At 42.3% G+C, this 26,624-nt stretch overlaps 1 protein-coding gene across 4 annotated transcripts in view; it reads left to right on the forward strand.

The window, feature by feature from the left end:
• The window catches only part of ctif (CBP80/20-dependent translation initiation factor), a 159,750-nt gene that overhangs the window by 34,943 nt on the left and 98,183 nt on the right, over positions 1–26,624 (forward strand). For all 4 annotated transcript variants that reach the window (XM_052040136.1, XM_052040154.1, XM_052040162.1 and 1 more), the window contains exons 2-3: positions 18,919–19,117; positions 23,381–23,461. In XM_052040136.1, the coding sequence (XP_051896096.1) occupies positions 18,941–19,117; positions 23,381–23,461 (258 nt within the window). In that variant the 5' untranslated portion in view covers positions 18,919–18,940. The remainder of the gene's footprint in view (positions 1–18,918; positions 19,118–23,380; positions 23,462–26,624) is intronic.

Consider the following 26,624-nt stretch of genomic DNA (forward strand, 5'->3'; position numbering starts at 1 on the left):
CTGCTTTTTTTTGGCCATGAATACTCAGACTTACTAAGTATTTCCAGCACTTTCTGTTTTGATTCAGCTTCTGATTTTATTTCTGTTATCCTGAATTTGTAGTGTTTTTTTTCTTTGGGTGGTCAGTGTTATCATGGGAAAAATGGCAGGAAAAGGGGGGGGGGGGAAAAAGACTCTTGTTCTCACCTTGAACAATTCCCAAAAGGGTGAAGTAAGAAAATGAGTATAAACTGAAGCATTTAGTTAACCTCTTCACACCATTCTGTCACCGTTTCCACAAAAAAATAAAACCATGAACTTCAATTTGCTTGAATATTCTTGCTTTCTTTCAAATCAATAGCAACCAAGTAAGAATGGTTGATTTAATAATTAATGTTAACTGAATGTCCCTATCCTCGTGTCGTATTCCTACAGAACAATTAATTCTCCATGATAACAGCACTTCATAACACAGAATTTCTGAAGCTTATCTTCAGGTGAATGGCGTTTATTTAAACAATGGCTTAATTATAAAAGTGAAAAATACTGCAAATACTGATGTTAGTAAGAAGATGTATATTTTCAGCATTTTGTTGTTGAATCTCAAGGGCTCTCTCCCTGTATGCCTCCCTCTCCCTGTCTGTCACAGGTGTATTTCAGGGAGTTGAAAATGTTGCACATAATTTTCATGAGCCTGAAGTGCTACTGATGCTGTGATTGCTGGTGTATTGTGTGAAAATTGTCATTCCGTGGGAAAGCTGAGGATATTTCAGTAACTCCAGTGCATTTTTTCTCAAACATTTTTTTTGTTCTAGCCCCTTCCCCAAGCATAGCACCCAGCGTTTCACTTTCTTGCTGAATGCTTATACATGTAGTCATAATTAAAGGAGAAAATGAGGTGGTATGTCACCTTCACAAAGTCACGAGTGCAAGTAGAATAAATCAGTAATGAAGGATTTAAAATGAAGTTCCAAGGATATTTCGGAGTAATGCAAGGATGTTACAGAGCATTTAGTTACTTTTCCAAAGGGCTCTAATTTTAACACGTTAAATCTGGAAATTGCCAGTGTTGCAGTTATCATCTGTAGTATGTGACCTGGTAACACAGAGCTGGCAGTTAAACAAATGGAGAGGGTTCCGTCAGAGATGCAGTGATCAACATTAGAAGATAGATGAATCAGTATATTTTTTGCAGGAGCGTTCATGACTAAGCAATTCGGTTGAACCTTTTTGAGGAGATTGCTCCTAATATCCAAAAGAACAATACCATGGATGTTCTCTTTCATGGATTTCTGGAAGGCATATGGCAATCTGCAAAGTAAATTGTCATCAGATATGAGAATACATGGGGTCGTTGATCAGGAGGAGAGAGATTTGAGGTCGAGATTGCATGTAGCAAATAATGGTACAACATAGAAGTGATTCAGCTCATTGGACGTGTGCTGATTCTGCAGTGTTTACCTTTGTGAATGAGATGAATTTTTATGATTTCCTGTAATTTGTGACATCCTTGTTATGATGTGACAAACGTGGATGTCATATTTATTGTCCATTCCCAACTGATATCTGTGGATGGGAGAGCTTTTCTGAAAGCTGACAGATGGTTTAGGGAGGGAATTCCAAAGCTCAGGGGGAACAAGGCTTAAAGGGTTACATTCAGAACAGTTTGCAAGAACTTGGCATATATGGGGGGTAGAACCTTTTTAAAATGGTGGTGTTTCAGTAGGGTAAAGATTTTAAGAAATTCATCCCTCTGACTTGGAATGCACTGTTTGAAAGGGTGTTGAAAGCAGATACAACATTAATTTGGGGGGGAAAAAAAACCTTTTCAGTTACAAAAGTGACAATGTGGGAGGAGGCGAATTGACCCATCAAGTATGTGCCAGCACTGTGAGTAATTCAGCTGGATGCAATCACCTTGCTCTCTCCAAATGGACCTGCAGGTTTTTTAAAAGTACTTACTCAGTTCCTTTTTGAACATGGCAATTTAATCTTCCTCCTCTATTGCCCTCATGGCAGTGCACTTATGTAAGTTTTTCATGATGTCACTTTATTGGTTCTTTTGTTAGTTACCTTAAGAACACAAGTAATATAAGCAGTAGGCCATTGGACTCCTTCTGCTACATCCTCCATTTTCTTGCACTAATCCCATGTATTTTGATTCCCTTAATATCTAAAAGTACATTAATCCCTGCTTTGAATGTATTCGGCAAATGAAGCTCCATGTCCCTCTTGGGCAGAGAATTCCAACAATTTGCTGTTTGCTTCATCTCTGCCCTGAGCAGATGTCTCTTCTGATTTTGAGACTTTGTTCCATATCCTCTGATTCTTGACCCTTCTTCCAATAGGACAGTTGCTCCCTACTGTGTCCAGACCCTTCATAATTTTTTTTTCAATTCTTTCCATCAGCTCCCCTCTCAATTTCCTCTGCTCTAAGGAGAGCAGCCCCCAGCTTCTCCAATCCATCCACACAACTGAAGACCCTTTATCCCTGGAATTGTACCAGTAAATCTCTTCTCTGGACTCAGTCTAACCCTCAGTCTAACCCCTTCACATCCTTCCTAAATTATGGTGGCAAGAACTGACAAAACCATTATCTTATAAAGGTGGTTCATAATTTGCTTGTTCTTGTAATGTATGCTTTCATTTATAAAATTCAGGATCCCACATAATTTTTAAACCACTTTCGCAACATATCTTGCACTTTGGACCATTTATGAATGTGCACCCCCATATTTTTTTTTGTAACTCTGTTTATATTGCCATTTAATTTGTATGTTCTATAATTTATTTTCTCTTCTCATCCTTCCTACTACATAGTCATTAGTACACAGAAACTGGCCTTTTTGGTCCAACATATCCATACCAGCTATCAGTGCCTAATTATGGTCTGTAGTCTTCCATGCCATGGTGTTTCAGGTGCTTAAATATTTATTAAATGTTGGGAGAATACCTGCCGGAGTGTTTTCCATATTTCAACCATTGGGTTGAAGTTTCTTCCTCAAATCTCTGTTCCTCTCTTTTTTAAAAAGTCCTTTTTATCTCTGATTATAGACACCTCTGCTAAGGGAAAAGGTTTCTATCTACCTTATGTCTCTCATAATTTTGTATACCCCAGTCAGATTCCCACCCCTCAGCTTTCTCCATGGCAAAGAAAACCAACCCAACCAATCTAGCGTATTCTTTCTCTGGTTGTCCTCTTGCCCTGAATGTACTTAAGAAAATGCCTTGCGATTTTCTTTAATCTTATCTGCCAGTGATGTATTGTGCCCCCTCTTTGCCCTTTTAGTACCCACTGCACTTTTAATACTCCTTTTTGGGCCACCATTGTTTTCATTTCTCTATACCTGCCATTCTGCTTCCTTTTTCTCTTTAGCCAGTCCTCAATATCCCTTAATCCCTTCGACTTTGACTTGCTGTCCTCCTGCCCTTACAGGAACATATTGTCCATGAATGCTCTTTCAATTTTCATGCCATCCCTTTCCCTTAACTTTTAAAACTTGGAGTAAATGGTCACTATCCCCAAAATGTTATTCCATTGACTCTGGTCAATTGCCTGATTACATTCTAGTACTGCACCTTCTCTGGTAGAGCTACTGTATCAACATACTAGCTCAAAGAATTCTCCTGGACTCGTTTTAAAAGATTTCTCTAAGCCTAAAGTTAATACTGGGGAGGTTGAAACCCCTTCCTAATATAATCCTATTATTTTTATACCTCTTTGTTACTACATATCTTCTCCTAACAGCAGTAGAGACAAGAGAAATGTAATACAACCCCAGCAAAATGATTGCCTTCCTTTCTTTGTTTCTAAGCACTGTAGCCTCATTTAAAGAGCCAGAGGAACATTTTCCCACACACCATTTTCTAATGCAGAAAAATGGTTCTGAAGTGAGATGCATTCTGAGGGTTCCTTGACTACCTACCTAACTGCCTTCCTCCTTCCCTTTTGACCACCAAAGGGAAGGAAGGAGGAAGTCGTGTAGGTAGCCTTGTGCTAATGGCCCGTAATAATGTGTTATCCGCACTACTCTCGTAATGCCTCCAGCTGGTGCTCATTCTTAAGTTGATCAAACTGGTAGCATCCAGATTGCAAGCAGTGTCTAGCAGGTCCTATGTGCAGGAGGCAATACAATGCAGGACTGAGCTTCCCTGTTGTCGGATCCAGTTACTTTTGAATACACAGGTTCTTTCAGGAGTCCAGGAATGAGTTGAAAACAATTTGGTGCTTCACAAAGTTTTATTGGGAAAATTTAAAACAAGCAGTTACAGAGCACATGGCACTAGCTTTGAGCCAAGACACAGGGAACAAAAGAGAGCTCAGGCCAGGGGAGGAAGAGCAAGAGAGAGAGATTAACAAAAAGACGACACCTTTTATACCTGAGATAAGAGATGCTCTTTAGCTAACAATAGTCCAATCAGGAAACCTATTAGATACTTGTGACCAAACCAACCAATGAAAAAACCACATATTCACCTGATGGACGAACCAATAAGCTAGCAAGCAGCCATTTCTTGTGCAGCCACTTGAGGTGTATTAAACACTAGAACATGTTAAAAAGCTAATTAAAAACAGTCGAATCCAACACTGTCATACTTTTAATTTGGAAAAATCTTTTAATAATGCAATGTAATATTGTATGCTTTATATTTCATATATCACATGTCCACCAATTCTGTCCATATCCTCTTTTTAAAGTCTAACTGTCTTCTGTACATGTTGCCATGCTTTCAGTTAAAGTTCAAACTGAGAAGAAATGGGCAGTTGTGGGGAAAGAACAGGGCCGTGGGGCTAATTAAACAGCTTGGCAATCTGAGCAAGTTGCCCCAATTGCCGCCTGTTACGGACTCAGTGAATGTCCCTTGAAGGTAGAGTTAGTAGTGTGTGTGTGTGTGTGTGTGGCGTGCTTACGTCAACAGAAGATAAAGGACATAATGACGTTGTTGAAGAAGTCAGTCGAGGTCAGAGCAAAAAGGGAGAGAGAGCAAAAAGGGAGAGAGACACCAGCCTGCTAGTTTCTGTATCGATGGATGAGAAACAATAACTGTGTCTGTTGCTGCAATCCATGTATGGAAATTGGAAGTAATCTGGTGGAGTTCACTTTGTTGCTGACCTGTAGAAGGAAACGGGTATTTGTGTGGACGGCAACGATTCCGATGCTTTTCAGGGTGAGGAAGTCACTACCGAGTAAACACTGAGGTGTCGTTTGGGTTCCATCGTGGAACATTTGGATTTCATAATTACTCTCTCTATGTTCTCTACATCTACGTCTTATCTTCAGACAACGGTGGTTGTTGAAGAAGCCTTTGCTCATGTTTCACCTTATGGCTTGCGGAACTGAACTTTAAGAACCATTCCTGGACTTGGAGTTTGGGACTTTGCCCCACACACACACACACACACACACACACACACACACACACACACACACACACACACACACACACACACACACGAAGAATTTAGTTTTTGGGGTTAATGTTCAAGGTTTAACATTTTTACTTCTAACGTACAAACATATTTACTTTTATTTTTCTTATTATCATAAGTAGTGATTAATAAAATAGTTTTTAACACTGAATCATGACTCTGTGTTTCTTTTGTTGCTGATTCGTAACACCGCCTCAACAGTATGATTCACTGTTGACAAATCTGAACGAGGGCAGAGTATTAAAGTTGGAGTTAGACATTTAAAAGCAAAACAAAAATCTCTTTTTCATATAAAAGATGGTACAAATCCTTTAATACTCTGAAATGCAGGGAATGTACAGTTTGGGAATCAACCAGAGACTTTTTTTTGGATTATTTAAGATAAGATATCTTTAGTCACATGTAAATTTATTTTCGATGTCAGGGAATCCTTTTGCCCAACATGCCATCTGGAGAGCTACAACTTTGATATCCTTTGATGTTTAGATGGCTGAACTAATGTAGTTAATTAAATAACCAGATTTATTTATATACTCTGCCAAACTTTCAATTTCTACCTTTGCAATGCAGGTGCAACCTAATTTCTGCTGCAGGGATTCAAATGTTTATCTTTATGAAAAATTTAATATTTCCACAAGCATTAATTTAGCAAAAGTAAACTTTGTTTCCTGCTTTAGGATTGGAATTTTTTTAAAGAAAATGTTAACGTCTTAATTACTTGCCCTATTTCTGCTGCCTTCTATTTGGCCAGCATTCAGACTTGTCTGCAAATTTGCTGATAGTAGCTACCTATCAACAGTTGGAGTGATTGGAAAAATATTCTGCAAATCTTTGCCAACATGGCAGCAGCTACGATTCAGTGAGGATTAGTTGTGTTTATCTTGCTCTTTGCAGTCATGTGACTCTCCACTGCTGCCCTTGTGTGCGAAGTGATGTATGTGCTAATTCATTTTGTCGTTGGCCCACTGTCTCTTGAATGGCTGTAACTGGTGGGATTAGCTGGAGCTTTGCAAGCACAAGGAGGAGGCTTCAGTGTAGAAAGAGAAACAAAAGCCACTCTTTCCAGAAGGGCCTCTCCTTTTGTTTGAAAGTGCTGCGAGTTTGCCAGGATCATTTTCAAGAAGAACTCATCCTAACCTATTTGTTAAATCTTTAGCCTATTTCACAAGCTGTTTGTTAAAGTGGAAGATCGTAATGTTAGAGAAGGGCAATACACTGAATATATTTTAAAAATTGATGTAGATGATAATCTTTTATCTTACTACTTCAGTGAAATTGGGCTTTTAAACAAAAAAAGCTATTTGCTATGACTGCGGCTCATGAAGGCCACCATGATTGGCTATAAAAGCTGAAAATGATGATCATTTGGCACTTTGGTTTCTTTTGGTTTCATTGTCACTTTTGATTTGCTGTTCAGCTACAATGGCAATCAGCTGAGTGGGTAAGTGCACATGTTAATCAGTGCTGTGATTAGAGATCAATAAGTTCATAGAGATGCAGCATGAAAACTAACCCTTCTGCCATTTGGAATTTACACTGACCTTCGAACATCCTTTTTGTTTTGCATTAATTTCACTCTCTCTCGCTCACCTACCATTCATGTACACACTAGGGGCAATTCACAGTAGCCAGTTAACCTACCAACTCTTTTTTTTGATGTGAGAGGAAACTGAGCCTCTGGAGGAAACCCACACTGTCACTGAGAGCATGTAAACTCCACACAGACAGCACCAGAGTTTTGGATTGAACCCAATTTGCTGGAGCTGTCAGTTAGCAGTTCTATTACCTGCCCCACTCTGAGACCTTGGTGACCAGTTTAGAGAAATAAGAGCCCCAAGAGCAAGTCAATTGCAAGCTTATCATACACTGCAGTTAGTGGCCACAAGAAACAAAATAAAGATAACATTTTTGGTTGTGGTGCAAGGATCTCTAATAATACTACTGGCAAGTGCACTGTCGAGCATCACATGGCCAAAATGGATTCCGATCTGCTCATAATCATCCATTTGTATTAGTGAAGGGAATCTGTTTGTCATACCTCCTCGTTCTTCCAGAATAAGAGTAACATGAACGTGCATTAACCTACTTTAAAATGCCCAGAAAGAAATGGGGTCACGTTTCCATTCACGTTTTCTCTAGTTTGTAAGAGCTTGGTTTAGGTTCCTGAGAATTTGGTGGAGCTTTTATTGTAAATTCATTCTTTCTGCCCTTCTTGTAATTCCTCCACCTCGGTTCATTCAAGGCAGATTTGATTGATTTAGTCTGACCTGTTAGGATCTTTGTAGATAATGACCCAGGAATTGACCCATTCTATGAAAGTGTGTATTGCTGGCAAGTTTTCTGTCCTTGAGGTGGTCTGCTATCTTGAACTGCTGATGTAGTGGAGTCAAGTGATTGGCTAGAGTCTGCACTGGATAGTAAAGTAGGTTTCATTCCATAGAGAACATTTAGCATGTCTATGGAGATTTTGTGAAAATCCACTGGGTTTTCCAGTCACATCTTTTGTGTTGCTAAGCCACTTGTTTTCAATCATAAATTCAAATTCTCAAACTGGGATTTGAATTTGCACATTGTGGATTAATAGTCCAGTAGTACTACTGCTGCCCTACCATGGCGAATTGTATTGATGCATGTCTCTGGGAGTGTTCTGGAGCTAAAGAGACACTAATGGCAAGCTGTAAAAGTGGTATATGTAGTAAGCACTAACAAAGGGATGTTTTTCATATTTTGGACATGAGAGAACATTTGACCCATCATTGAAATTGAATTGTTTAACTTGTATTATAAAATCTTATCATTTTTCTTTCTCACCGTGTTTCTTAAAAATATCTTGCTAACGGTCAGTACTTGTTTCTTATCACCTGATCAGTCTTAACCTACCTCCATAGGGCTTTTGTCTTGCACCTCATTCCTTCTCCCAGATCTGCCTTGAAAACTGTTTTAAATAAAACCACCAGTTCTGAGAAAGGGTTGCTGACCCAAAACAACATTTCCTGATTTCTCTTTCTAAAGATGCTGCTTAACTGACTGAGCTCTTCCAGCACTTCTGTTTTTAGTTTCAGATTCCAGCATCTGCAATTTTACTTGTTTTCCACTTAACCCATTTTCTCAGAAAAATCCCATCTGTTTCATTCCCCAACAAATTTCCCAGCAATCTGTCTGCCTGCCAACTTAACCCTGCCAAAGCTCCCACATCCATCTACACGAGGGGCAATTTTAAGTAGCCAAATAACCTGTAAGCTTGTCAATGGGAAGTGAGAAGAAACTAGAGTACACAGAAGAAACCACGTGGTCGCAGGCTTAACACTCGAACTCCAAGCAGACAGCACCTGAGGTCACTTAGAATCCAGTACCAGCTTTCTTACTCATCCACTCTTATCTATTCCCTTCTTATAACATTTTGTAAACCCTTGGTCAGATTGGTTTATGTAACCTCCCCTCATAATTTAAACCTTGGAGTCTAATTTTGCTTTTAACAGTGCTTTGTGGATGTAGTGCAATCTCTATTTGGATGTAAACAACAGCATTCCTCTAGCCTTTTGGGTATTATCTACCTCTGTCCCTGATGTATTAAAGATCAATGTACATAGACCCGTAAGTACACATGAGATACAGAAGTATAGTTATTGCACTAGTATCCAGTGACCTCGGACTATTGATTTGGAGACAAGTGTTTGAATTCCACTGCAGTTGGAAAACTTAAATTCTAACATTTAAATAACTATAAAATAAAAATACAGTAATGGTGATAACGAAACTGTCAAATTGCCATTGGATCAACCTTGTTTACTAAAGTGGGAATTTGCTCTGTTTTACCTGATCCAGGTCCATAGCACTATGAGTCTTAAATTTCCTCTGAAATGGCAAAACAAAACACTTCCAGAGCAATTAGGAATGAGCACTTGCTGTGAACAAATAAATATTTCCTGGCTTCCACTGTTTGCAGAGGTCACTTATCTCATTGAGGAGAAATGTATGTTCTCTGTACAGCATTCTGGTCAGTCCCATTCCCTTCAGATCATTTCCCTTTTTGGGGGGATATTGAGGGTTGGCTAAAGGGGGGGAAAAAAAGGAAGCATAGTCATACAGCAAGGAAACAGGCCCTTCGGCCCAACTGGTCAGTGTCGACCAAGATTACCATCTAAGTTAGCCCCATTTGCCTGCATTTGGCCCATATCCCTCTAAACCATGTACTATAATATTGATGAGTTGGTAAAATGGGCTGAGAAATGGCAGATGGAGTTTACTCCCGATTAAATGTGAGGTGATGTATTTTAGGAAAGCTAATGAGGCTGAATGGTGAGGTGCCATGGAGTATTGAAGAATAGAGGGACCTTGGTGCGCAAATCCAAAGATCCTTGAAGGTGAAAACCTGATAGATAACCTGGTTAAGAAGGCACATGGGATGCTGGCCTTCATTAGTTGGGGTATTGATTACAAGATCAGGGGAGGTTAAGATCCAACTTTATTAGTCACACCTTGACTGGACTACTGCATGCAGTTCTGGTTACCACACTATAGGAAAGGTGTGATAGCACTGAAGAGAGTGCAGATGAGATTCACCAGGATGGAGATGCAAGAAACTGAACGTTGCCTGGGATGGAAATTCAGTTATGAGGAGAGATTGTGGAAGCTAGGTATGTTTTCCTGGCAGAGGAGGTTAAGAGGGACGTGAATAAGGTATATAAAATTTGAGGGGTATAGATAGGGTAGACTGCAGGAATTCTTTCCCTTTTTTTCAGAGGTAAAACTAGAGGACATAAATTTAGGGTAAGGGGTGAGAGATTCTGAGGGGGACCATTTTTCACCCAGAGCAGCAAAACTGGTGGAAGTAGAGTTGCTGACAGCGTTTAAGTATCTAGACAAGCACTTGAATTTGCCTAGACATGGAAGGCTATGGGCCATGTGCTGGAAGATCACAAGATATCACACAAGACAAGGGAGAAGAAGTAGGCCATTCAACCCATCGAGTCTGCTCCAAAGAAAAGAAAGGGGAAAAGAAATGAGAAATGGGGGGAAAAGTCTGCTCCATGAGCTAAAGGAAAAAAGAAACAAAACACTATTCCTTTCTAGCCCCAATTTCCAGCTTCATCCCCATATCCCTTGATACCTTGACTAATTAGATACCTGTCTATCTCCTCCTTAAACACCTCCAATGATTGGGCCTCCACTGCTGTACGTGGCAAAGAATTCCATAAATTCACTACCCTCTGGCTAAAGAAGTTTCTTCTCATCTCTGTTTTAAACCTGTACCCTCTCTACAGTCCAAGAGCTGACAAACGCTCCTCATATGTAAGCCCTTTCATTCTGGGAATCATCCTCGTAAATCTCCTCTGAACCCCCTCCAACATCAGTACATCCTTCCTAAGATATGGGGCCCAAAACTGTGTACAGTATTCCAAATGAGGCCTCACTAGTGCCCCGTAAAGCCTCATCAACACCTCCCTACATTTATACACTATACCTCTTGAAATGAATGCCAACATAGCATTTGCTTTCCTTACTGCTGATCTGACCTGGTGGTTAACCTTTAGGGTATCCTGCATGAGTACCCCCAAGTCCCTTTGTACTTCTGTGCTTTGAATTTTCTCCCCTTCTAGATAATAATCTGCCTGTTTATTTCTGTTTCCAAAGTGTACAAAGGCACATTTCTCAACATTGAATCTCATCTGCCATTTCCTTGCCCATTCTCCTAAACTATCTAGGTCTCTCTGCAACCTTCCTGTCTCCTCAATACTCTCTACTCCTCCACGTCTGGGATTAATATGGATAGGTACCCACTGATCATCGTGCATGTACTGGCGAAGTAGCCTGTTACTATGCTCTATGACAATAATTCTATTATCATAATCCATACACGGCTGTTTATTTGAAATCATAACACTGCACTTTTTGTGTTTTCTTTTCATTACCTTCTACCCACTGCCCCCTCCATTTCCCCCCCCCCCACCCCCTCCCACCCAGTATCTTTGGCCCCTCACTTGTTTTGTAAATCCCTTGCCCCTTGAACCACCTCTTATCGAGAACATTATTTACTCCTGTCTAAGCCCATCATGATCTTGTACACCTCAATCAAATCTCTCATCTCCTCTGCTCCAAGGAAAGCAACCCAGTTACTCCAATCTAATCTTGCAGCTGAAATCCTTTTTCCTTGAGACCATTCTTGCAATTACTTTCCATACCCTCTCTAGAACCAAGGCACTAAATATAAGGAAGGATGTTCCAAAATGGATCCTGTAATTCACTGCTGCTTAACAGTGTTTTAAATACATTGGTCACAGTTTTGTGCATTCAATTGGTCTTTTAATTTGTGTTTGAAATATAATTCCAACTGTATTCTTTGCAGTAGTGCCTTTTTGTCATTTAATCACATGTATTTATAAGCACAGTTAATAGCTGAGGATGCAGCATGCATCTTTGAGGTATAGTACTCGTCACATCCTGCCTATTTAAGTAGCTGTCTTTTATCCCTATTCCCTTTTCTCTTGCATTGCGCCAATTTCCACTGGTCCCGTGAGCTTCCACTTTTAGCCGATTGTTACGGCTGAGGGATTTTATCAGAAGCCATCTGCAAGTACTTACAAATGATATTCATTGGAATTCTTCTGCACTTGGATTTGTCGGGTATGACCTACCTACCATCAGCTGAAAACTTTGTTCAAAATTTGTTTCAGTGGGACCTGAGCACAAGGCCCATTCTTTCATGGGCTTTAGTGAACAAGTGGACGATAACTTGGAGCACACCTCTAAACATGCGCATGTGCAAGTATTGTGTGTACTGCAGCACAAAGACCGAGTCTGGAGTATTGTTGGCTTTAAATGGTAAACACCTCCACTTCACCCTGTAGATTAGCTCCATTCCAGGGAAAACTGCTTGGAAGTGCCTTACTTCCATTTATCATGTTAATTAGCAGGATTTATTTAGAACCATAGAACACTAGAGTGCAGAAAAAACAGGCCATTTGGCCCTTCTAGTCTGTGCCAAAACTTTATTCCGCTAGTCCCAAAGGACTGGGTGCAGGTCAAAACCCTCCAGACCTCTCCCATCCATGTATCTACCCAATTTATTCTTAAAACTTGAGAGTGAGCCCACATTTACCACATCAGATGGCAGCTCATTCCACACTCCCACCACCCTGAGTGAAGACGTTCCCCCAAAACCTTTCCCCTTTCACCGTAAAGCCATGTCCTCTTGTACTTATCTCTCCTAATCTAGGTGGAAAGAGCCTACTTGCATTTACTCTGTCAATACCCCTCATAATTTTCTAAACCTCTATCAAATCTCCCCTCATTCTTTTGCGTTCCAAGGAATAAAGTCCTGACCTGTTCAATCTTTCCCTGTAACTCAACTCCTGATGACCCAGCAACATTCTAGTAAATCTCCTCTGCACTCTTTCAATCTTACTGATATTCTTCCTATAGTTAGGTGACCAGAACTGGACACATTACTCCAAATTTGGCTTCACCGATGTCTTATACAACCTCACCATAACATCCCAACTCCTATACTCAATACTTTGATTTATGAATGCCAGGATGCCAAAAGCCTTCTTTACAACCCTGTCTACCTGCGACGCCACTTTCAGGGAATTAGGTATCTGATCTCCCAGATCCCTTTGTTCCTCTGCACTCCTCAATGCCCTACCATTTACTGTGTATGTCCTACCTTGATTTGTCCTTCCAAAATGCAACACTTCACATTTGTGGAATTTAATGCAGACCTGCCATTTTCTGGCCCACTTTTCTATTTGGTCCAGATGCCTCTGCAAGCTTTGAAAGCCTTCCTCGCTGTCCACTATACCTCCAATCTTAGTGTCATCAGCAAACTTGCTGATCCAATTTATTACATTATCATCTAGATCATTGATTATAGACAACAAACAACAATGGTCCCAGCACAGATCCCTGAGGCACACCACTAGTCACAGGCCTCCAGTCTGAGAAACAATCATCCACTACCACTCTCTTCTCCCATACAGCCATTTCGAATCCAGTTTACAAGCTCCATGGATACCTAGTGTCTGAACCTTCTGAACTAACCTCCCATGTGGGACCTTGTCAAAGGCCTTACTAAAGTCCATGTAGACAACATCCACAGCCTTTCCTTCATCTACTTTCTTGGTAACCTCTTCGAAAAACTCTACAAGATTGGTTAAACACAATCTACCATGCACAAAGCCATGCTGACTATCCTTAATCAGCCCTTGGCTGTCCAAATATTTGTATTTCTGGCCAATTTTTTCCTAAAGTAATTGTGAAAAATATCTTATGTTGATTTTGAGCTTTGTAGCATATTTCTTTTTCAGTCTTTTTTTAAGAACTTGACAAAATTAAATGCAGTCTCTTCATCAATTCAATAAGATAATAGCCCAGTTGTTTTGATGACTGGCCAAGCTCATCAGCTGCTTGCACAGTGTTTCTTGCTGTGTGCCCCAGGCACATTCTTTCAGGTGTACATGTTGGCCAAATCTCTGAATGCATTTGTGAGCCAATGACAGGACTACCATATGATCAAATATTTTATACCAACATGAATACATTTAATTTTATTTGACTGTTCACGTTGATCTGTCAACCTCTCGCTGCCTTGGTGAAGCAGGCAGCATAATCAAAGACCCCACCCACTCAGGTCATTCTCTCTTCTCCCCTCTCCCATCAGGCAGAAGATACAGGAACATGAGGGCACATACCACCAGGCTCAAGGACAGCTTCTGTCCCACTGAACATAGAATACTACAGCACAGTACAGGCCCTTCGGCCCACAATGTTGTGCCGACATTTTATCCTGCTCTAAGATCTATCTAACCTTTCCCTCCCACGTAGCTCCCGATTTCTCTATCATTCATGTGTCTATCTAAGGTGTTTTATTCTAGTATGTTCATTTTTTTTTTGTCCCAACCATCTTGCACCTGTACTTCAGAAATGACAAAAATGTCAAGCCCTCCTGGTTGAACTTGCACTTGTAGTTCATTCAATAAGTTCCTTATTGCATCCATTTGTTTATATTCTAAAATAAAATCACCCCCTAAAATGTCATTCTCCATTAATGTTTTACTCAAATGTTTATTTTTTCCCCCTTTTTATTTACATTGATTAGTTTTCCCTATTCCTGTGTGCAATTACTGACGATAACATTTGTCTTTTTTTGTTTCCTTTTAAATTGATTTATTGATACTCCATTTTCCACTTCTTCCTACAGCCAGTTTACTAGACTAAAATCTTGAGGCAGTCCTGTTCATTTCAGATTTTTGCTTTTTTAATATTTTGCTTTTGTACCCCCATTTATTGTTTCCTGGTAATATTGGAGCCTGCCTCCATGCAACCAGTAGAACAGTTTCTCACTGCCCAGGATCCTATGGAGTAGAACCCCTATCTTGCATGCTATTGTTAAGCCACATGTTCACTTTACTCATGAGAACATCATTCCTGCTATTCTCCAACATACAGTGAGATCATAGCTGATCTCTCACTTCAGCACCACAATTTTTCCTACCGCTACAACACATCTATAGCAGACACAATCCCAATGGCTCTCCACTCTGCTTTGGAGCACCTAGACAAAGACAAAATGTACGTCATGCTGCTGTTCATCGATCTACAGCTCAGCGCTCAACACCATTTATCCCCTCAGTATTGGTCAACAAGCTTAAAAAACTGGGGCCTCTGTACCTCCCTCTGTAACTGGATCCTTGACTCCCTTATCGGGAGACCACAGTCCGTGCGGATTGGTAGTAACATCTCCTCCTTGCTGGGAATCAACACAGGTGCACCTCAAGGATGCATACTTAGCCTAGGCTTTACTCTCTCTACAACTCATGACTGTGTGGCTAAGCAGAGCATAAACGGCATATATAAATTTGTTGGTAGAATCTCAGGTGGTGACGAGGAGTACAGGAGTGGTGTCGCAACAATAACCTCTCAATGTCAGCAAGACCAAGGAACTGATTGTGGATTTCAGGAAGGGGAAATCAGGAGAACACATGCCGGTCCTCATTGAGGGGTCAGCAGTGAAAAGGGTGAACAGCTTCAAGTTTCTGGGTGTCAGTGTCTGACGATCTATCCTGGGCCCAATACATTGATGCAGCCATGAAGAAGGCACACCAGCATCTCTACTTCATTAGGAGTTTGAGGAGATTTGGTATGTCACCAAAGATTTTTGCAAATTTCTATAGATGTAGGGTGGAGAGCATTCTGACTGGTTACATCACAGCCTGGTATGGAGGCTCCAATGCACAGGATCGCAAGAGGGTGCTGAGTGTTGTAGACTCAGCCAGCTCCATCATGGGCACAACCCTCCCAGCCATTGAGGACATCTTCAAGAAGTGGTGCCTCAAAAAGGTGGTATCTATAACTAAGGGCCCTCACCACCCAGGACCTGCCCTCTTCTCGTTACTACCATTGGGAAGGAGGTACAGGAGCTTGAAGACTCGCACTCAGTGATTTCTGAAAGGTCCTCACTGACTCATTATTCCTTTTTTGCACTATTTTTGTAATTTATAGTAATTTTTTGTCTTTGCACTGTACTGCTGCTGTAAAACAACAAATTTCATGCCCTATAAGTCAGTGATAATAATTCTGATTCCACTAAACCAAGCACACATCCCTTGATTTCCTTAATATCAAAAACATTATCAACATGCTCAAAGCCTGAACCTCCAGAGCCCTCTTGGGCAGAGAATTTCGAAGATTCAGTAGCATCTAGGTGAAGAAGTTGACTCATTGTTTTCTGACATTGAACCCTGGTTCTAGGTAACCAAGCCAGAGGAAGCATCATCTCTGCATTTATTCTGTCAAGCTCCTTAGCAATTTTCTGTATTTCAATAAGATCACCTTTCATTCTTATAAACTTGACAAAGTATACACCCAATCTGCTTAATCACTCCTACATAGGACAAACCCTACCCCTACCTTTAGGAACAACTTTTTCCCCTCCACCATCAGTTTTCTGAATGGTCCATGAACACTATTTCGTTATTTTTCTGTTGCACTATTTACTTAGTTTTGTAACATGGTAATTTTCATGTCTTGCGCTGTACTGCCGCTGCAAAACAAAAAAAATTCACTATGTCAGTGATAATAAATCTGATTCTGACTCATCTGGCAAATCTTTCTTGTGTTTGCTCTATCACATGTACACACAGAGATACAGTTGTGATTCCAGTAGCTGGAATCACTTTCATGCCCCATTCCACACACCACTACGCATCTTCCCCACTCCCCCCCATGCCTCCGACCAAGGCCATTATATTCCCTCTGACCTAATGATCCACTGGGGCCTCTTCATTGGGATCCATTTGTAAAAATGCCATGGTTAAGAAAAACCAAGAGAATTGGCCTTGTTCCCAACTCCACCCACCCAAATTATCTTCTCACTGCTCCTGATTATCCTCCACACCTCACACCCATCATTATTTTGCCATAAAGATAAAATCTTCATAAACCTTGATTGGTTAACGATTCACCACACTAACCTGGTGAAATCCAAAGAATTTTGCCATTTGCATTCAGCATTGTAGCTCAATTGCTCTCCTTCCTAACCCATCCTTTTTAATATATCCTTCCTGAATGCTGCATCCATTTCTCTCAATTTATTACTACGTTCACCTCAATGCCTGCTTTAGGCACATAGAATGTTCTGAGGATGTTTTGACATCGTCCCTTTTTGCCAGTTTGTGCTCTGCTGTGATTTCTACAAGGAACACTGATGGAATTTCTTCTTGTTCTTCAGGAATATTAGGAGCTGCAATTTTTGGTCATATGTCCCAAAGTATATTTTGTTACAAAGCACTTAGCTTCATTCACCAGAAATAATAGTCATTAAGTCATGCATACAGCACAGAAATGGGCTCTTCTGCCACCGTGTCCACGCTGACAATCTAGTATCCATCTGCGCTAATCCCATTTACTGGCACTTGGTCTTTGGGCTACTATGCCTTGATGCTTCAATATTCTGAGTACTTGCTTCTGCCATCTTCTTGACCAGAGAATTCCAGATTGCAACCATCCCCTGGGTGAAAAGTTCTTCTTCCGATCCCTTCTTAACCTTTTACTCAAACATATATACCCTTTGGCCTTGAATACCTCTGCTATGGGGAAAGGCATCTTACTATCTACCTTATTTATGCCTCTCAAAATGTTGTATACCTCTATCAAGTTTCTCCTCTGTCTTCGCCAAGGAAAATGCACACTGTCTATTCAGTCTCTCCTCGTAACTGAAACACTCCCAGGAAATATACTGGTGAATTTCCTCTGCATCTCTCCAATGCAATCATGTTCTTCCTACAGCAGAGTGACCGGAACTATACACAGTATTCCAGCTGTGGCCTAACCAATATTTTATAAAGTTGTACCAAGACTTCCCTGCTTTTATACTCTATGCTAACAAAAGCAAGTATTCTGTGTGTCTTTACCTTTTTTATCTACCTGTGCTGCCACCTTTGGAGATCTGTGGACTTGTACATAAGTCCCTTTGTTCCTTAATATTCCCTAACACACTACCATTTAAGGTAAATGTCCTCCCCTTATTAGACCCCGTAAAATGCATCACCTCACACTTATCAGGATTAAATTTCATTGTCCTGCTTATTTTACCTCAGATTAAGACTGCCCTCACTACCAACACCACCACCAATTTTCATGTCATCTGCAAACTTGCTAATTGTATTTCCTACATTTGCATCCAAGTTGTTATGGTACAGGGACTTGGTGCCAGGGTAGCTGGGTCCTAGGAAAATGAAAGCTAATTAAGGAACTTAACTGACATGAGATCCAATTTATTGCTGCACTGAAGACTTAGTTGATGCAGAGGTGCTCCGCAATGTCCATTCCTGGGAAAATTGGGTCCTAGTTTCCCCCACTGATGTGGAAATGGTCATGATTGTAGTTCAGTCTACAAAAAAAAATTGATTTTCAGTTGCACAGTGCTGCAAAACAGAGTTGCATGATTGACTTTATTGGTCATTATTTGTCGTAATTTCCTGTATTTAGTGTGACAGCACTCCCCCTACTGTTCTTCATTTGACTTGCATTAATATATAAAGGGACCTAATAGAATATTATGAGGGGGTAGAATCTTTCTCTCGTATTCATCAAATGAACAATGCTGTAATGCATGCAGCTTGAATTGCATTTCTGAAATTTGGTTACATTGAAGTTGATAGAATCTGATTTCGGGAGTGGAGTTCAATGTATGTACACTGTGTATTTAGCACTTGCAACAGGATGAATTTTTAACTATTTTATGTTTATTCGTTACTCGATTCCGATGTTACTGGCAGGTCAGCATTTATTGCCCATTCCTGATTGCCCTTAACAGATCATTTAAGAGCCAACCATATTGTGATTCTGGAGTCACGTGTAGGTCAGACTGGGTAAGGATGGCAAATTTTTTTCTGCTGAAAAATATCATGGGTTTTAATTTTATTCTAGAAACTAACTGAATTTAAATTCCACAGCTGCCGTGGCAAGATTTGTGAATGTTGTTTAAATTATTCTGTTCTTTCCCACAGGTACCTTTTACAGAAAGCAGACATGGAAAATTCTTCAGTAGCCTCTGCTTCTTCAGAAGCTGGAAGTAACAGATCTCAGGAGATAGAGGAACTGGAAAGATTCATCGATAGCTATGTCCTAGAATACCAGGTTCAGGGGTTACTCACAGACAAACCAGAAAATGATGTAGATGGTGAAAAGACACCACCAAATTCGCAGGTATGTGGTGGTTTCTAGACTTGATTACATAGATTATGTTGCCAAGTGAGCAAAGAGTATCGTGGTTCTATTTCAGCAAGACTGTTCTATATTTTGTTCCAGTCTATTCATACTCTGGGTAATTGGGGAAAAATGCCTTGCTGTAGAGCCAGAGTTATAGAGCACAGACATGGGCCCTTTGGCCCAACTCACTTATGCTGACCAAGGTGCCTTCCTGAGCTAATCCCATTTGCTTGCATTTGGTCCACGTCCTTCTAAACCTTTCCTATCCGTGAACTGTACAAATGTCTTTCAAACAATTGTATCATCCTCTGGCAGCTCGTCCCACGTACCTACACACCTCTCGGGTCCTCTAATTCTTTTTCCCCTCTCACCTTCGATCAATGCCCTCTAGTTTATACTATCCTGGGAAAAAGACTGTGACAATCCATTTTATCTATAGCTCTCATGATTTTGTATACCACCACTGAGGTCATCCCTCAGTCACCTTTACTCAGGGAAAATAGTCCCAGCCAATCCAGTCTCCCCGTATAACTTCCCCCTCCAGCCCAGGCAACGTGTATCTTTTCTGCACCCTTTTCATCTTAATCCCATCCTTCCTATAGCTAGGCGACCAGAATTGCACACAATATTCCAGGTGCTGTCTCACCAATGTAACATGATGTGCCAACTTTTGGACACACTACCCCATCTGATGAAGGCAAGCATGCCATGTGCCCCTTTTACCACCTTGTCAACCTGTGTCACCACTTTCAGGTCTCTCTGTTCTACAGCGCTCCCCAGGGCCCTGTCATTCATTGTGTATGTCCTGCCCTGGTTTAACTTCTCAATTTGCAATGCTTCACATTTGTCTGAGTTAAATTTCATCTGCCATTCCTTGGCCCACCTTCCCAATCAATCTAAATCCTGTTATAACCTTCACTGTCCACTACACCATTAACTTTGGTATTATCTACAAAATTACTAATTGGGCCACCTATGCTTACCCAAATTGTTAATGTAAATGACAAACGAGGGACCCAGTACCAATCCCCATGGCACATCGTTAGTCACAAGCCTCCGATCTGAAAAACAACCCTCCACTACCAATCTCTGCCTCCTTCTGCCAAGCCAATTTTGTATCCAATTGGTGAACTCACTCTGGATCCTATGTGATCTACTCCTCTGGACCAATCTTCCATGTGGGACCTTGTCAAAAGCCTTGTTAAATTCCATGAAGATGATGTTTGCTACCCTGCCCTCATCAGTCCTCTTGATCTCCTCTTTTTTCCTAAAAAAAAAATAAAGCTCATTTGTCAGACGTGATTTCCCACACACAAAGCCATGCTGACGATCCTTAGTCAGTTCTTGCCTTTCCAAATGCGAATGAATCTTGTCTCTCAGAATCTCAACCCATAGCTTTCCCACCACCTGAAGCAAAACTCACTTGCTAGTGGTTCCCTGGCTTATCCCTGCTACACTTCATAAATAAAAGGACAGTGCTAGCTATCCTGCAGTCTTCCAATACCTTTCCTGTGGCTGGCAAAGTTGCAAACCTCTCTGCCAGCAATCTCTTCCCTTGCTTCCCATAATATCCTAGGACACAACTGGTCATGCCTCGGAGATTTGTCCACCTTTTGTGTTTCTGGACCTCCAACACCACCTCCTTTCGTAAAGTTGATATGCTTCAGGGTCTCGGTTTCCTTCCCTGAGCTCGCTAGCTTCCATTTTCTTCTCCGCAGTAAATACAGAAGAGAAGCATTCAGTTAAGACCTTGTCCATTTCCCGTGGCTCCATACATTGATTACCACATTAGGTCCCATTAAGGATCACTCTCTTGCAGCTACCCTTTTACTCAATGTACTTATAGAATCTTTTAAGATTCTCCTTGATTTTATCTGTCAGGGATATCTCACAAATCCTAATTTGCCCTCCTAATTTCCTCCTTGTGTACTCCTACATCTCTTGTACTCCAAGGAATTTGCTTGATCCCAGTGCCTATACCTGATTTTTCCTAATTGGAACCTCAATATCCCTTGTCAACCAAGGCTCCCTAATCTTGCCAGCCTTGCTTTTTACTCCAACAGGAAAATGCTAGCCTTGAATTCTTCTGAACTCGCTTATAACACCCTCCCATTTGCCAGACATCCCTTTTTACCTGCAAACAGCCTCTCCCAATTAAGTTTTTTGCAAATTCTGTCTGATGCAGTTGAAATCAGCCTGACCCCTCTCCTCCTTTCACCACCACCCACCCCCCCCCCCCCCCCCCCCCCCCCCCCTTTTTGCAATTCAGGATTTTAACTTGAGGGCCATAAATATCTCGAAACTAATAGAATTGTCATCACTAGTCCCAAAGGGGTCCCCACCGATACACCAACCACTTGCCCAACATTCCTCCCTAAGAGGAAGTCAAGTGTAGCCCCTTATTAGGGCTATCTCCATATTGTCATAGAGCAATACAACATGGATACAGGCCCTTTGGCCCGATGAGTCCATGCCAACCAGTCCATTGCTTCAGAAAATTTTATTGGACACACTTAAATTCTGCCCCACCCAATTCCTTGGCACTAAGACAGACCATGTCAATATTAGGGAAGTTGAAATCATCAACTGTTACAATCCTGTTAAATCCTACACCTATCTGATTTTTTTTTCACGCTCTGCATACATGCTCTAATTCACTTTCACTATTGGCAGGCCTATAGTATAATCCCATCAAAGCGATCACCCCTTTTCTACTGATCCGTCCTTGCTGAACATTCTCCCTGGGACATCCTAAGTACTGCCATGACCATAACCAGCAGTGCAACTCCTCCTCTTATCTCCATGTCTGTCACTGTTTTCAAAAAAAAAATCAGTACCCTGGAACATTTAAGCTGCTGCTCTTGCCCATCTTTCAACCACGTTTTCATAATCGCTAAAATATCACAATCCCATGTGCCGATTCATGTTCTGAGTTCATCTGCCTTGTCCCTTCAGGCTTTTTGCACTAAAGTAAATGCAGTTTAACTATCAGACCTTCCGTGCACCCTGGCCTGCCAACTGTACTTGCTTGCTCTAATCTCCATATTTGCTTCATTTTTCTCATCTAATGCATGACTACCTTGTGTCCCAACCCCCTGCCAGACTAGTTTAAACCATCCTGAGTAGCTTTAGCAAACCTCCCACAGGGATATGGGTCCCTCTCCAGTTCAGATGCAATGTGTCCCTCCTTGTCCAGCTCGCCTCTGCCCAAGGAAAGATCCCAATGGTCCAGTAGCTGAAGCTCTCCTGTCTGAACCAGCACTTCAGCGATGCACGCATTCACCTTATTCTCCAATTCCTCTATTCTCTCTTGTGCATAGCACAGGGAGTAATCCTGAGATTACATCCATACAGGTCTTGCTCTTTGCTTTTTTGCCTAGCTCCCTATATTCACTTTGCGGGACCTTCTCTCCCTTCTTGCCTATTGTTGTTGATAACTTTATGGACCACAACCCCTGGCTGTACGTCCTTCCTCCCTTTTTAGAATGTACTCTGAGACATCCTTGGCACTAGGGAGGCAACACTTGTGGTCACCAAAACGCCTATCTATTCCCTTGCTATTGAGTCCCCTACAACTACTGCTCGCCTAGGATTTGACCTTCCCTTCTATATGACAGTGGCACCATAACTGGCTCTGATCGGACTGCAGATGTTGCTTTCCCCTGAGAGGCCATACAGCCCAACATTATCCAAAATGATATACTTATTAGGGAGGGAAACAGCCGTAGGGAACTCCTGCACTACCTGCCTGCCCCTCCTGCTGGTCACCCATCTATCTGGCTGAACCTTCAGTGTGACCACCTCTCTGAGCTCCTGTCCACAACACTCGCTGCCTCCTGTATTCTCCAAGTAAGTCCAATTGCTGTTCCAACCCATCCATGTGGTCTGACAGGAACTGTAGCTGAACACACTTCCTGCAAATGTAGTTGTCTGGGATACTTCTCCCTGATCTCTCACATTTCACAGGAGGAGCATATCACGCCAGTGACTTCCATTTCTACCTCCTGAAGTTAGTATTGGGTTAAAAGAAAGAAAAAAGGAAAGAAAGACATTATCATACCTTGTCACCATTCAGCTTTCTCGCCAAAGCCTCACTCATCGAGGCCTAAGACCTGAAGCACAGCACTTCTCAGCACTTCAAAACGGTCCTTCTCAAAATGGCCATTCTGTTAGAGCTTGCCTCCCCTTTTCTCACTAGGCCTGTCAGTAGGAAAAAGTTCATCTGTACATGGTATTATATCTCCTGTGTTTTGTTTGCAGTGGAATGAGGATTTCACAGACACCCTAGATGTAAACTGGACATCCCCAAAAGAAAAGAACTCCTGCAAACAAACAAATCAGGTAAAGATTCTACCATATGCATGTACGTGTGTCCACGTCATTTAGTATATAATTAAAGTAACAACTGGGCTTTGTACTGTAAAAAGAAAATAAGTAACTTATCGTAAATCTATGCAATAACAACTTTAATGGAAACGTAAGCAACTTTCCTTTGTAAATTGTACAGGGCAAGTTTTTAAAAAAAAAAGTATTGTAAGGCTAAGTGTGGAAAAAGTAGGACAACTTTGAGATACATTTTGCATGAATGGAGAAGCTGATGTACTTTTTGTTTGGGGCAAATTGTGGTTATTTTGATGGTTCATTGTATACAATATGCTCTGGTAGTGAACTTTGTACACCAAGAAAGTTCCAGATTCAGTCCTGATTCTTCTACTGAGTGAGTTGATATTACTTGAGACAGAGAAGGTTTGCTGCAACTGACTCTGGACTGGAAAAAGTTGTGATTTTTTTTTTGGGGGGGGTGGGGGGAATCTGGGTGTCGCTCATAAAGTCGGCATTTATTGTCCATCCTTAACTGTCCTTGATGTGGCCATGAGCTTTGAACTGCTCCCATTCATTCTGCTGGTGAGCAGCAAGTTCCAGTATTTTAGGCCCAGCAATGATGAAGGAACAAAATGTTCAAGTGATTGGTGCAGGGCATTTGGGTGGTAGTGTTTCTGTGCACCAGACACAGTACAGCACAGGAACGGGCCCTTTGGCCCACAATGTCAATTTAAATTGCACATCTGCCTGCACATGGTCAATATCCCTCAATTCCCTTCTTGTTCATGTATCTCTCCAAATGCCTCCCAAACATCACTATCGTATTTGCTTCCCCCACCTCCCCTGGCAGTGTGTTCCAGGCACCTACCACTCTGTGTTTTCAAAACACAACAAAACTTGCCATGCAAATCTCCTTTTAAACTGTTCCCCTCTCGCCTTTAAATCTCTGCCCTCTAGTATTTGACATTTCCATCCTGGAAAAAGACTCTGGGTAGATAGTCTATGCCTCTCATACATGTTTGTCCAGCTTTTCCTTGTAGCTAATGCTGTCTAATCTAGGCAACATCTTAGTGAACCTCTCCAAAGCCTCTACATCCTTCCTGTAATGTGGTGACCAGAACTGCACACAGTACTCCAAATGTGGTCTAACCAAAGTTTGATGCAGCTGCAATATGTGACTTCCCAACTTTTATTGTTGGTGGCAGAGATCACACCAACAATTTTGGGAAATGCTGTTCAAGTAGTCCAGGTCAACGACTGGCTCTGATGTGTAGCAGAGGAGGGTGGAGTTGAGCAGGGCTGTAGTGATAGGAGACTTGATAATTGCGTGGGGGGGGGGGGGGAAGACAGATGGGAGATTCTGTGGCTGTCAACAAGACTCCAGGAAGGTATGTTACTTCTTGGGTGGCAGGGTCAAGGATGTCTTCAAGTGGTTACAGAATATTCTCAAGGGGGAGGGTGCGCAGCCAGAGGTCATTGTATACATTGGTACCAATGGCATAGATAGAGAAAAGGATGAGGTCCTGCAAAATGAGTACTGAGAGTTGGGCAGGTGGTTTTAAAAAAAAACCAGGACCTCGGGGTTTATAATCTCTGGATTACTGAATACTTTCGGTGCCATGTGCCAGTGAGAGTAGGAACAGGATTGTGCAGTTGAGCTCATGGCTGAGGAGCTGGTGCAGGAGGCAGGGATTCAGGTTCCTGAACCATTGGAATCTCTTCTGGGGCAGAGGTGACCTGTACAAGAGGAACACACTGCAACTGAACTGGAGGGGGACCAATATCCTGGCTGGGAGATTTGCTGAGCTACTTGGGGAGGTTCTAAACTAATCTGCTGGGGGTGGGAGAATGCAGTGAGACTCGAAGCAGAAGTAACAGATGAGAAAGTTGAGGCAAATTAGAAGTGAGTAACTGCAGTAGGCAGGATGGGCAGCGAGGAAGGTCTAATGGGCTAAACTGCATTTATTTTAATGCAAGAAGCCTGACTGCTAAGGCAGATGAGCTTGGGGCATGGATGGGCACGTGAGGTTGTGTTAGAATATCACAACAGTACTTGGGGAGGCTATTCCTGACAGTGTTTAGTGAATCAATTTAGGAATAAGAAAGGGGTGATCGCTTTGATGGGATTGTACTATAGATCCGATGGCAGTTCTAGTCCTGTGTGCGTGGGCCGCCACACCACTCCACACCCCCCCCCCCCCCCCCCCCCCCAGAAACATCCATCGGGGGAGTAGAGCCCCCAGTCTGTGTGGCTGGCCTTGCCAACACAGTGCGGGTACCCTCACTGGTTGCTCAATGTCCAAGTGTGCCGGTTTGAGGCGGTCCACTGTAAAATTCTCTTCCTGGCCACCCACCTCCACAACACATGGATCCGTTGTGCCAGATCACCTTGAAGGGTCCCTTGTACGGCTGCTGTAGAGGTGACCTGTGCATGCCCCTGCGAATTAAGAAGTACTCACAGTCTTGGAGGTCTTTAGGGGTGAAGGATGGCATGGGACCATGCCTGGAGGTCAGGACCAGTGCCATGGTCCCTACCTTGTCCCGTAGCCTCGTTAGCACTGCTGCTGGAGTTTCTTCCGAACCTCGGGCCTCTGGTATGAACTTACCCGGGACTGTTGGGAGGGGGGGGGGGCACCGTAGACCAATTCCACCAAGGAGGTGCTCAGGTCCTCCTTGGGGGCTGTGCAGATGCCCAGTAGGGCCCAGGGAAGCTCATCTGTCCAGTTGGGGGGCCCCTGAGGTGCGCCATCAAGGCCGACGAGACGCCGGTGGAATCGCTCTACCAAACCGTTGGACTGGGGATGGTACGCCGTGCTGTGATGCAGCTGGGTGCCCAGGAGCTGCGCCAGTGCTGTCCACATACCAGACGTGAACTGCACCCCTCTGTCAGAGGTGATGTCCGTTGGGAGGCCAAACCTGGCGATCCAGTTTGCAATGAGTGTCCTGGCGCGGGACTCGGTGGACATGTCTGCGAGCGGTACGGCTTCCGGCCGTCTGGTGAACCTGTCTACCATGGTAAAGATATACCTGGTGCCCCGGGAGACAGGCAGGGGGCTGACTATGTCCACGTGTATGCGTTGGGGCCTCCTGTGCATCGGCTGGAACTGCTGGAGGGGAGCCTTCCCGTGCTGCTGGACTTTGGCGGTCTGGCAGTGTATGCAGGTCCTGGCCCAGTATCCAA

The sequence above is a fragment of the Pristis pectinata genome, chromosome 2, assembly GCF_009764475.1.
Source record: "Pristis pectinata isolate sPriPec2 chromosome 2, sPriPec2.1.pri, whole genome shotgun sequence".
In the NCBI taxonomy this organism is placed as follows: Eukaryota; Metazoa; Chordata; class Chondrichthyes; order Rhinopristiformes; family Pristidae; genus Pristis; species Pristis pectinata.